At 48.4% G+C, this 10931-nt stretch overlaps 1 protein-coding gene across 1 annotated transcript; it reads right to left on the reverse strand.

Annotated features, from left to right (window-relative positions):
• Positions 1 to 6524: 6524 nt before the first annotated feature.
• Positions 6525 to 10633, reverse strand: LOC145803633 (uncharacterized). The gene is made up of 4 exons (XM_082896952.1): positions 10616 to 10633; positions 7441 to 7602; positions 6754 to 7347; positions 6525 to 6671 (listed from the first exon to the last, which is right to left on the reverse strand). Exons 1-4 carry the CDS (start codon positions 10631 to 10633, stop codon positions 6525 to 6527), a joined length of 921 nt encoding a protein of 306 aa, XP_082753078.1.
• Positions 10634 to 10931: the final 298 nt, after the last annotated feature.

Raw genomic sequence — 10931 nt, forward strand, 5'->3', positions numbered from 1 at the left:
CGATCCTGAGATTGTACAGCACCGGATCCCTCTTGATCCCGAGGCCCGACCTGTCAAACAGAAACTCAGAAGGATTCGCCCGGACTGGGCTCTCAAAATTAAGGAAGAGGTCACCAAGCAAATTGACGCAGGGTTCCTGCTGGTATCTGAATATCCAACTTGGTTGGCCAATATAGTTCCGGTGCCAAAGAAGGACGGCAGAATTCGGGTCTGTGTAGACTTCAGAGATTTGAACAGGGCCAGTCCGAAGGACGACTTTCCCTTGCCACACATTGACGAATTGGTGGATTTCACGGCAGGACACGCCTTGCTTTCGTTTATGGATGGTTTCTCAGGCTATAATCAGATAGTAATGGCACCCGAAGACCGGGAGAAGACTGCGTTCACTACCCCGTGGGGTACATATTGTTATCGAGTGATGCCATTCGGGTTGAAAAATGCTGGAGCTACGTATCAACGGGCAGCAACTACAATATTGCATGATATGATCCATAAGGAGGTCGAGGTGTATGTGGACGACATGATTGTCAAGTCCAAAGATAGAGAGGGCCACTACACCGCCTTACAAAAATTCTTCCAAAGGATCAAAGAGTTTCGGCTGCGACTGAATCCCCAGAAATGCACGTTTGGTGTTACAGCAGGGAAGATGCTAGGGTTTCTGATCACACAAAGGGGCATCGAGGTCGACCATTCCAAAATCAAGGCCATCTTAGAAATGCCACCACCAAGGACTGAAAAGGAGGTGCGAGGCTTTCTGGGTAAAGTGCAATTCATAGGACGGTTTATTTCTAAATTAACCTTGACTTGTGAACCACTTTTTGGTCTCCTGAAGAAAGGAAAGAAATTCCAATGGGACGGCCGATGTCAAGCAGCTTTTGAGCAGATCAAAGAGTATCTACAGAACCCACCCGTGTTGTCACCGCCAGAGCCGGGGAGACCGTTGATACTGTACCTTTCGGTAACTGAGACTACCATGGGCTGCATGCTCGCGCAGGAGTCAGAAGACAAAGTGGAAAGGGCCATATACTATCTGAGCAAAAAGATGCTGGATTACGAGACCCGCTATACACCGCTGGAGAAGGCTTGTTTGGCCTTGGTATGGGCAACCAGGAAGCTACGGCACTACCTGTTAGCCCACTCTGTAATGTTGGTTTCGCGTTTGGATCCCATCAAATATCTTTTCGAGAAACCAGCACTTACGGGTAGGCTAGCTCGATGGCTGCTGTTGCTCTCCGAATTTGATTTGAAGTATGTAACGCGCAAGTCAGTAAAAGGTAGAGCGGTAGCGGAGTTCCTTGCCGACCACCCGGTTAAGGGGGATGAAGCGGTTGAGTATCTATTCCCAGATGAAGCTATTCTACACGTCGAAGATGAAACTTGGACGATGTACTTTGACGGAGCGTCAAACCAGTATGGGTATGGAATAGGGGTGTTGCTGATAGCGCCTGATGATTCCCGTATTCCTTTAGCATTCAAGCTCCGGTTCAAAGTCTCCAACAATGAAGCAGAGTATGAGGCATGTATTGCTGGCCTGGAAGCAGCCCTGGAATTAGGGGCAAAACGGCTGGACGTCATTGGGGACTCGAACCTTGTTGTGTCTCAAGCAAAAGGAGATTGGAAGGTCAATGAGGAAAGGATGATAATCTACCACCAAACCTTGGATCTGCTAATTCCTCGGTTTGAGAAGCTAAATTTCACCCACCTCGTAAGAGAGAACAACAGGTTTGCAGATTCACTAGCAACTCTATCTTCTATGATAGACATCCCGTCCGGAGTCCGGATGCGTCCAGTCATTATTGATCAGAAGTTCGTGCCGGCATACGAATCGATTTCCGCCATAGATGAAGTTCAAGACGGCAACCCCTGGTACTACGACATCTGGAACTTCTTAGAAAAGGAGACATATCCACTAGGGGCAAATGCCAAGGATAAGAGGGCTGTCAGAAGAATGGCTGCTCAGTTTATCATCTGCGGGGGTAAGCTGTACAAAAGGGGCCATCTGGGAATGCATAAGCTCTGTGTCGAAGCTGAAGAGTCAAAACGCCTGATGGAAGCCATCCATGGGGGAGAGTGCGGAGCACATATGAATGGAGTAATGCTGGCCAGAAAGATCCTCAGACAGGGCTACTACTGGTCAACCATGGAGGAGGATTGTATTAGCTTTGTTCGGCGATGCCACAAGTGTCAAATCCATGCAAATCGCATGAACATCCCGCCGTCAAAACTGTACAACATGACTTCGCCGTGGCCTTTTTCAGTCTGGGGAATTGATGTGATCGGAGCTGTTACCCCAAAGGGGTCAAACGGGCATGAGTTTATCCTAGTAGCGATAGATTATTTCACAAAGTGGGTCGAGGCCCAATCATACGCGGTGTTGAAGGCGTCACATGTCGCAAAGTTCATCAGGAACAACATCATCTGTCGCTACGGGGTGCCAAACGAGATAATTTCAGATAATGGTTCCCATTTCAAGAAGGAAGTGATAGACTTGTTGGAGAAATACAATGTGGCTTTTCATAAGTCATCTACATACAGGCCGCAGACCAATGGAGCGGTTGAGGCCGCCAACAAGAATATCAAGCATATACTACAGAAGATGGTGGAAACCTATCGAGATTGGCCAGACAAGCTGCCATTTGCTCTGTGGGGCTACAGGACTTCAATCAGAACTTCTACTGGAGCAACTCCATATTCATTGGTCTATGGAATGGAGGCTGTTCTACCCATTGAGATTGAAGTTCCGTCGTTACGAGTATTGGCTGAATGCCAGATAGCCGAGGCAGATTGGCAGCAAAGCAGATTCGAAGAACTCATGCTCTTTGATGAAAGAAGACTGAAAGCACTGTACCACATCCAAGGCTATCAACGCAAAATTGCCCGGGCTTTCAACAAGAAGGTTAAGTCCAGGAATCTGAAAGAAGGAGATTTGGTGCTCAAAGACAACCGAGCTCCCATCCACGACCCAAGGGGCAAGTTCAAACCTAATTGGACTGGTCCTTACATCATCAAAGCTATCTGGTCAGGTGGGGCTGTGGTTCTGATGGATCTAGATGGCTTGGAGTTCTCACAACCGATCAATATGGACAAGTTGAAGAAATACTATCCTTGAGAGGCTCGCTAGGCCGAAAACCTGAAAGGGCGACCTAGGCAAAAGTCAGAGCACAAAAAATTAGAAAATATAAAAACTGAGCTCGCAAGGTTGAAAACCCGCAAATGGCGGCCTTGGCAAAAGTTAGAGCGCAAAAGGAGAGTGAAAATACTCGAGTGAACCTTAGCCTGAACTACGTAAGGCTTGATTCCCATCTTTGGGATACGTAGGCAACTTCACCTTGAAGTTCAGCCATAAACTTTTCCCCGATCAACTCTGTCCATTTCGATCATCTCAGTCATCTTTATCCATCAGCATTTATCGTGATCTCCGGTACAGTGCTGTTCAAACTAGGGGCAACTTTCCGTTGCCGCGACGGTGCAAAGTTACTCAGACAAGGGGCAACTTTCCGTTGCTTTGCAGTGCCGCATTGTTCTTCAGACTAGGGGCAACTTTCCAGTTGCGGGGATCTGGGATTGTGCATCTCAGTGACAGATTTTCGGCGTGTCCAATTCTGATCCACATCGAAAATAGTTTTGAAAAGTTTTAATAAAAGTTGACTTTGTTCAAATCAATCTTTTTACGACTAAGACCATTTTTGGACCAAAAACGAAAAATTTTCAGTACCACAACTGTCAATTTCATTGATTTCAAAACTGAGTTCTCCTGCTCTTGCATTACAATCGAGGTTGCTTTTTTAGTACATTCATAAAGAAAACTTGAAAATGCTAAATAAGCAATAAATTTGGGGCATAGTTGAATCAAGTATCTCTGCGTCCCCTCCCAGAGCTGGACGAAGCATCTGATGCCAAGCTGGGCCCAACCTGTGCCTCCTCATTGAGCCAATCCACGCACTCATCGGACAAAGTGCAACTGAAAGTTGAAGCAGGGGCCAGGAGCTCTCTAGTCCTCCATGCTGTGGCATATCGGGCAAGCTGTGCACCCCGGATCGGGAAAGCGGCTGGGTACTCAATCCCCTCCGGCGGGCAGGTCTGATCATGACCAAACTGATGCAGGAACCGGAATGGAAAATAGAATACGCAGTGGGTTAGACCAATCAATTGGATCCCAATCAGCCGAGACATACTATAGCTCATTACCGGAAGGTTGAGCCAAGGGCAACGCCAAGCAATGCCGTCTGCGGACAAATTGCACATCCAATCGAACCACCACCTTTCGTCAAGAGCATTGACTAGGCGCTGCCGAAAGAAGTAGCCTCGAGCTGAATAAGCTGGGCAAGAGTCCACAACCTGCAACTTATCCATTAACCATACCTAGGGGAGGGATGGAAAATGAGAGAATAAAGAACAGAGAGATGTACGATGAGAGAAAAGTGAGACAAGGGTTTTGTGAGAAAAACCGAGCCTGAGGGTCGAGTGATGTGAGCAAATATATATGTGAGGTCGGGTGGGAAACATTACCTGCAGTAGCAGCGGACTCCCAGCAAACCTAGTCGCCTCCCGGCGATAGACAGAATCTAAGCCCATCAGTGTCTCGGCCAAGGTCATGGCAATACAGCTCTTTCCTTCTCTCAAACCTTGGGCGACTTCAATCAGGCGAATGCTAGCCCCGAAGCCCGAGGAAAGCAGAAAGTGAGACAACAAACATAAGCAGAGGGCGTGTTGCCGGAAACCCTGCCAATAATGGTTGCTGCGGTCACCAGCGTCGGAAAAACGATGGATCAAGCCGAGGATGTCCAGTTCCCCACTGCAGATCAGAAACCGAGCGTCATGCGCCGTGAGCCCACACATCCGCCCTAAAGCCTGGGCGTGACCAAAACGGAGCTGGGGCAAGATCACTTCAGAGCACTCAGACTCCATCAAAACCTGAAAATCTTCGAAAGTGGGGCACATCTCTTGGCCGCCAAAGCTAAAAACATGCGTCACTGGATTCCAGAACCTTGCCGCGGCATGGAAAAAAGAAAGATGTAGCGGAGTACGACTCAGCGTGAATAGTGCATTCAAGCCGAAACCCCGGAAATTCAGCTTTTCCGAGCCATCTAGAGAAGAAATCCAAAATGTGATATTTTCTGCGAGAAACGCCTCCATCTTTGGCTAAAACCAAGATGAAATGAATGTTCCCGAAGTTGAGGCTTTTATAGAAGGAAAAACACTATTCATGGGGACACGTGTCAAAAATCTGGAGGCTGCAGGACTGAGTGGCCGGCCAGCCACCTTTTCTGGCTGGCCAGCCATTTACTTTTTTCAGAAATGGCCGGCCAGCTGTCTCTCTCCACCAAAAATGGCCGGCCGGCTCCCAGGGATGGCCAGCAATGCTGCAGTGTACCCCCCTGGCCCTGTTTTACCCTTTGAGGAAAGTTTCAAGCATTTCCATGTAACGGGAGAATCAAAGGCCTTCATCTCCCTCCGTTTCGGATGCGTTCCGATGCCCAGATCGTCAGAAGTACACTTTGTTGTTGTTGAGTTTTGTTTATCGAGTTGTCGTTTTGCTTATCGAGTTGTTTGTCGAGCGGACGTGTTTTGTGTTTTTGAGTTATTGCTCTCTGTTTAAGCAATTTTTGTTAAAGTCTGGTTTATTTGTGTTGTTGCATTTTGCTTATCGAGTTGTAAACTTTCTAAGGTCCTGTTGTATCTTAGTAAGTTGAGTTGTTTAGTTTGTTGCGTCGGTTCACTACCTGACTTGGTGATTACACAATGCACATTTCCATTCAATTTCATTTTTGTGCGAAATAATTGATGCGATACGATGCTAAAAGTTTAAAATACAAACACCTTTTCAAAAGCTATTTCATTCCATCATGCTTTACAACAAACAAAGGTACAAGTTTTACGAAAAAATAAAACTGCCTAACAATGTGCAAAGTGCTACAAACTACTAGCAAAAAGAAAAATAAAGCAGGAAATAGCAACATCAAAGTCCTCGGGAGCGGGAACGAGAAGCATGCCTCATCCTCTTTTGCGGGACAATCTTCGCACCACCATCTGAGTCGGAGCTGTCATCCTCAGGATCCCCCTCGGCCTCGCCTCTATTCCCCGAGCCAAAACCGGAGCCCCCCTCCTCAGCAGATGTCTCTGACTGACGATCGGTAGCCTCCTCCTCCTCTTCTACATCCTCCTCCTCCTCATCAGGCTCCACCTCCACAACGTGAGCCCTGCGTCTGCGGACAGGCCCCCCTCGAGCTCCTCGAAAAGGCCTAGATGGCCCGGCTCCTCGGGAAGGCCGAGATGACCCAACTCCATGAAAAGGCCCAGATGGCCCAGCTCCCCAATGAGGCCCAGATGGCCTAGCCTGCGACTGACCGGACCATGAAGGCATCTGAAAACAAAGAGTTCAATTCAAATGCATCAGTCCAAATGTATACATCAGATGCAGATACAAGCAAAGGCTACATGAAGTGGGTGCGTGTGAATACAGAATGCAAGTGGGGTGTGTGTTAGATGTGCTCTACACAAGTAGTCTATCGATGCAGTAGAAATCAGCATGTCATCAGAAGTATGATAAATGCCAGAAAACTGAAGGGTACCTGAATGCCCGCGACAGACAACTGTGCCTCCCTACGCAGGACCATGCCCTCGAGTGTGGCCACCAGTCCAACCACCTCCTCCACGTACCCTCGCGATGGCTGCAAAAATGAGCTCATAATCATCAGTGAACAGAAGAGTGTCTAAACATCTGAATGATGAATGAAAAGAAGTGGAGCATACCGGCGGTGAGTCCGGATCAATGGCGTATCGATCACTGGGCATCGGAGGCTCTAGTGGAATCGGAGTCGGAGAGCTAGCCCCATACTGCCACGCCATCAACTCAGTAGGCATATCTGGCCATCCGGGATGAGGATGAACCGACGGAGCCGGAGGAACCGGTCTACTCCCACCTCTAGATGTACCGGCCCTGCTAGTAGAAGGGGCGTCTGCAGCCCGAGCCCGAGCCTGGTCCGAGGATGACATGCCGGCAGGCCTCATCATCGGGATACGAGCTTCCGTCAATGGAGGCATCAAATATATGTGACGGTAAGTGGCGTAGTCCCCCTCCTCAATGTATAGTAAAGCATCACTGCCCAGCATGGCGCCGACTACCTCTGAGTAAGAGAGCCTATCAGCAGTCCGCATACTGGCTGGGGGTACTGCGGGAATATCCTGAGAAAGATACCCCCATACCTGGCGCAGAAAGCGTTCCCCCAGGAACCATGCCCTGCCAACTGGCCCTTCGAGCAGGACCCTATACTGGGAAATGCCCGACGCTCCGGTATACTGAAGTCGGAGGCCGTCACCCAGGGACACCCAGGGCTGCCATGTAATCTGCGGATGATGAATGCATAAACCAATCAGAAATCGAGAATATACAGAGCAAATCAAAGATGAGAATGAAAAGAACTGAAAGTTCTGAAGTACCTCTGAATGTCGCACAGTGTCAAAGTACTGTCGCAGGCGAATGAGGGTCTCTCGAGGCCTCGGCCGGTGTGGGCCCTCGAACACCAATGAATATGGGGTCATGGGAATCCCTACCACCTCCAGCTCTGGGGCTAATGATGGGAAGTATACATAGACCCATAGCTGAGAAAGGCAATGCAGAATGTAAGTACGAAATGCTGAGAGCAAAATACAGACTGTAAAAGTGCGCTGTGTGTGTGCAATGTACAAGTAATGAGAAGCAGAAATGTAAATCAAGGGGACAGAAAGTACCTCCCAGGCTCTCCAGTAGCCGCCAAGTAAATCGTCCCGCCCGCGGGAGGTCGCGCTCATATAAAAGTAAAGGGTAGCCAGGCCGGCGCCACCCCAGTCATAACGATGGACCTGTGATAGGTCAACCAGAGCGCTCAGCAGGTATAGCCCAACTGTGTTCCCTCTGTCGGCGAACAGGGTAGTCCCGAAGAGGAACATCAGGAAACCACGGGCATACTGCTCCGTCTCCTCGGGACTCTCAGGCACCATCTCCGCCCGCCGGAAGTGGGAGGAGAACCAAGTGTATCGGACTCTCCCAGAGACCCTGTCAACAGGTGGGTGAGCCCCCAATAGATACATCCAGGCGGCCTCCCACTCGCCCATATCCTCATCGTAGGGGATGGACCAACCTCCGACGTCTAAGCCGGTCAATACAGCGAAGTCAAAAGGGGTCATGGTCATGTCCCCGGTAGCAGAGAAATGAAAGGAGTTGGTGGTGTCCCACCATCTCTCTACCAAGGCTGCCATCAGCGTCCTCCTGGCAGGACAACGTGACAACCCGACGCAAAAGGGTCCGAATCCTGCCAAATCTACCAAATCTCGGACGGCCTCCGGGAGCTCGGCATACCAATCCCGCGCGATGGTAGAACCATACCCTCGCACACTGCGGGAACCAACCTGCATTCAGAATGAATACGTGTGTCAATAATGAAATGAATGGGCTGTGTGCCAATGGAATGAAATGGACTGTGTGCCGATGAAGTGAAATAAGCTACATGCAAATTCTAATATGGGCTGCGTGTTCAGAAAATTTGAAGTTTGGGCTGCGTGTTCAACTTTCAGTTAAATTGTGGGCTGCGTGTTCACTATCTATCTGGGCTGCGTGTTCAGAAAATTTGAAGTTTGGGCTGCGTGTTCAACTTTCAGTTAACTTGTGGGCTGCGTGTTCACTATCTATCTGGGCTGCGTGTTCAGAAAATTTGAAATTTGGGCTGCGTGTTCAACTTTCAGTTAAATCGTGGGCTGCGTGTTCACTATCTATCTGGGCTGCGTGTTCAGAAAATTTGAAGTTTGGGCTGCGTGTTCAACTTTCAGTTAACTTGTGGGCTGCGTGTTCACTATCTATCTGGGCTGCGTGTTCAGAAAATTTGAAATTTGGGCTGCGTGTTCAACTTTCAGTTAAATCGTGGGCTGCGTGTTCACTATCTATCTGGGCTGCGTGTTCAGAAAATTTGAAGTTTGGGCTGCGTGTTCAACTTTCAGTTAACTTGTGGGCTGCGTGTTCACTATCTATCTGGGCTGGGTGTTCAGAAAATTTGAAATTTGGGCTGCGTGTTCAACTTTCAGTTAAATCGTGGGCTGCGTGTTCACTATCTATCTGGGCTGCGTGTTCAGAAAATTTGAAGTTTGGGCTGCGTGTTCAACTTTCAGTTAACTTGTGGGCTGCGTGTTCACTATCTATCTGGGCTGCGTGTTCAGAAAATTTGAAATTTGGGCTGCGTGTTCAGAAAATTTGAAGTTTGGGCTGCGTGTTCAACTTTCAGTTAAATTGTGGGCTGCGTGTTCACTATCTACCTGGGCTGCGTGTTCAGAAAATTTGAAGTTTGGGCTGCGTGTTCAACTTTCAGTTAAATTGTGGGCTGCGTGTTCACTATCTAATCTGGGCTGCGTGTTCGGAAAATTCAAAATGTGGGTTGTGCGTCCACTTTCAAATCCGGGCTGTGTGTTCGACAAATCAGTGTTTGAGCCGTGTGTTCTAATGTGTACAATGCGTTCACAATTAATTGGTGAGCCAAATGTTCAGAAATTCAAGTGTTGAAACTACATGTTCAAGATGTAAGCAAAGTACTATGTCATAAGCTAAACTGCATGTTCAAGCATGGCAAAGGTGCGAAATGTAAAATACAGAAGATGAGGTAAATACCTCTCGGGCCTCGTGAGAGAGATGCTGCTCCGGCTCTCTGAGAAGCAGATCCCCGGGTGCTCGCTCGTCAAAACTGGTAAAGTGACGGAAGACAGCACGAGGGAGGACGTGTGCTGGCGGACGGTACCTCCCGGGAATGAAAGGTCGGGTCCTCGGGGGTAGAGTCATGGGATCGAAATCATCTCTGGCACCTGGAAAACATCCGCCGTGGGGAGAATTGCCCGCCATTTCAAAGAATCTGTAAAAGGGAGCAGAAATGAGCAAAATGGGCCAAAATTGGAAAAAGTCAACAAAAGTCAACTCTCGGGAAATGAAAAGTCAACAAAAGTCAACTCACGAGAAAATATTCCAAATATTGAGACAAACTTACCTCAAGTGGCGAAAATGCAAAAAGAAGCTCCGAAGCCGGAATTTAATCGCTTCAAAGTGCTTGAAACTGAGTGTTTTTGCGGAAACAATTTGCGCGGGGCGTTGGAAAACGCGCGTGAAACTCAGATCTGGAGAGGAAAGTGTTGTAGAAGGCAAGAAAAGGAAGGGGCCTCGGCTGCCTTTTATAGGCCTCAAGCCTTGGTTGAAGAAGCATGCAAAAAGGAGGGAAAAAGACCAAAATACCCCCGGATTAAAGCACATGGCCGGCCGACCCCTTTTTCTAGCCGGCCAGCTATCTGCTTTTTGCAGAAATGGCCGGCCAGCCATTAGCTTTATGGGAAACCGGCTGGCCACCTCCCCTTGGGAAGATGAACGGCCGGCCATGTCCCCCACATGCTCACCTAGCTCTCTGCAAATTTTGAGGAAGATCGGAGTTCCCGGGACCTGAAAAAGTTCAAGAAAAGTACACTTCCGGTCGCGAAATGATCCGCCGGGACTTCGGCTTCGAGTCCTGACATGTGTCTCATCATCACTCATCGAAATCAAAGTGTATCCTTTTTGAATGAGTTGTAACCTTTCAGGGAAACGGATCGGAGGCCGTGATCAAGTTACCTTCACCGAAACACGCATTTCCGTACTCGTTGTTTCATGACAAATGAACACCCTGATTTATGCCAATTTTATACTATCCTGCACATAACTTGCATTCTATGAGCATACTTGCCTTGTCATGTACATTTCTTGATATTGGCATACCTCCATGTTTGAGCATGCTTTGTCACGCATGTTCCATTCTTGCATTGCGATGCATTCACTCACCGGCACTGCGTATGTCGAACTTTCGGGATCACATTAAATACATGTTGTTAGCATATTGTGTTCGTTGAGTCTCTCTCTTTTGCAGGCACGATATTGTATGTACGGTTCA

Source organism: Camellia sinensis, chromosome 12, assembly GCF_055761805.1.
Source record: "Camellia sinensis isolate YWXY chromosome 12, ASM5576180v1, whole genome shotgun sequence".
Classification (NCBI taxonomy): Eukaryota; Viridiplantae; Streptophyta; class Magnoliopsida; order Ericales; family Theaceae; genus Camellia; species Camellia sinensis.

Bases quoted from the DNA above. Each gene is read 5' to 3' on its own strand.
- LOC145803633 (XM_082896952.1), bottom strand. The intron at 7,348-7,440 runs GTACTTCAGAAC...CATCATCCGCAG, and splicing joins ACACTGTGCGACATTCAGAG to ATTACATGGCAGCCCTGGGT. The intron at 6,672-6,753 runs GTATGCTCCACT...TCATTTTTGCAG, and splicing joins TTGATCCGGACTCACCGCCG to CCATCGCGAGGGTACGTGGA.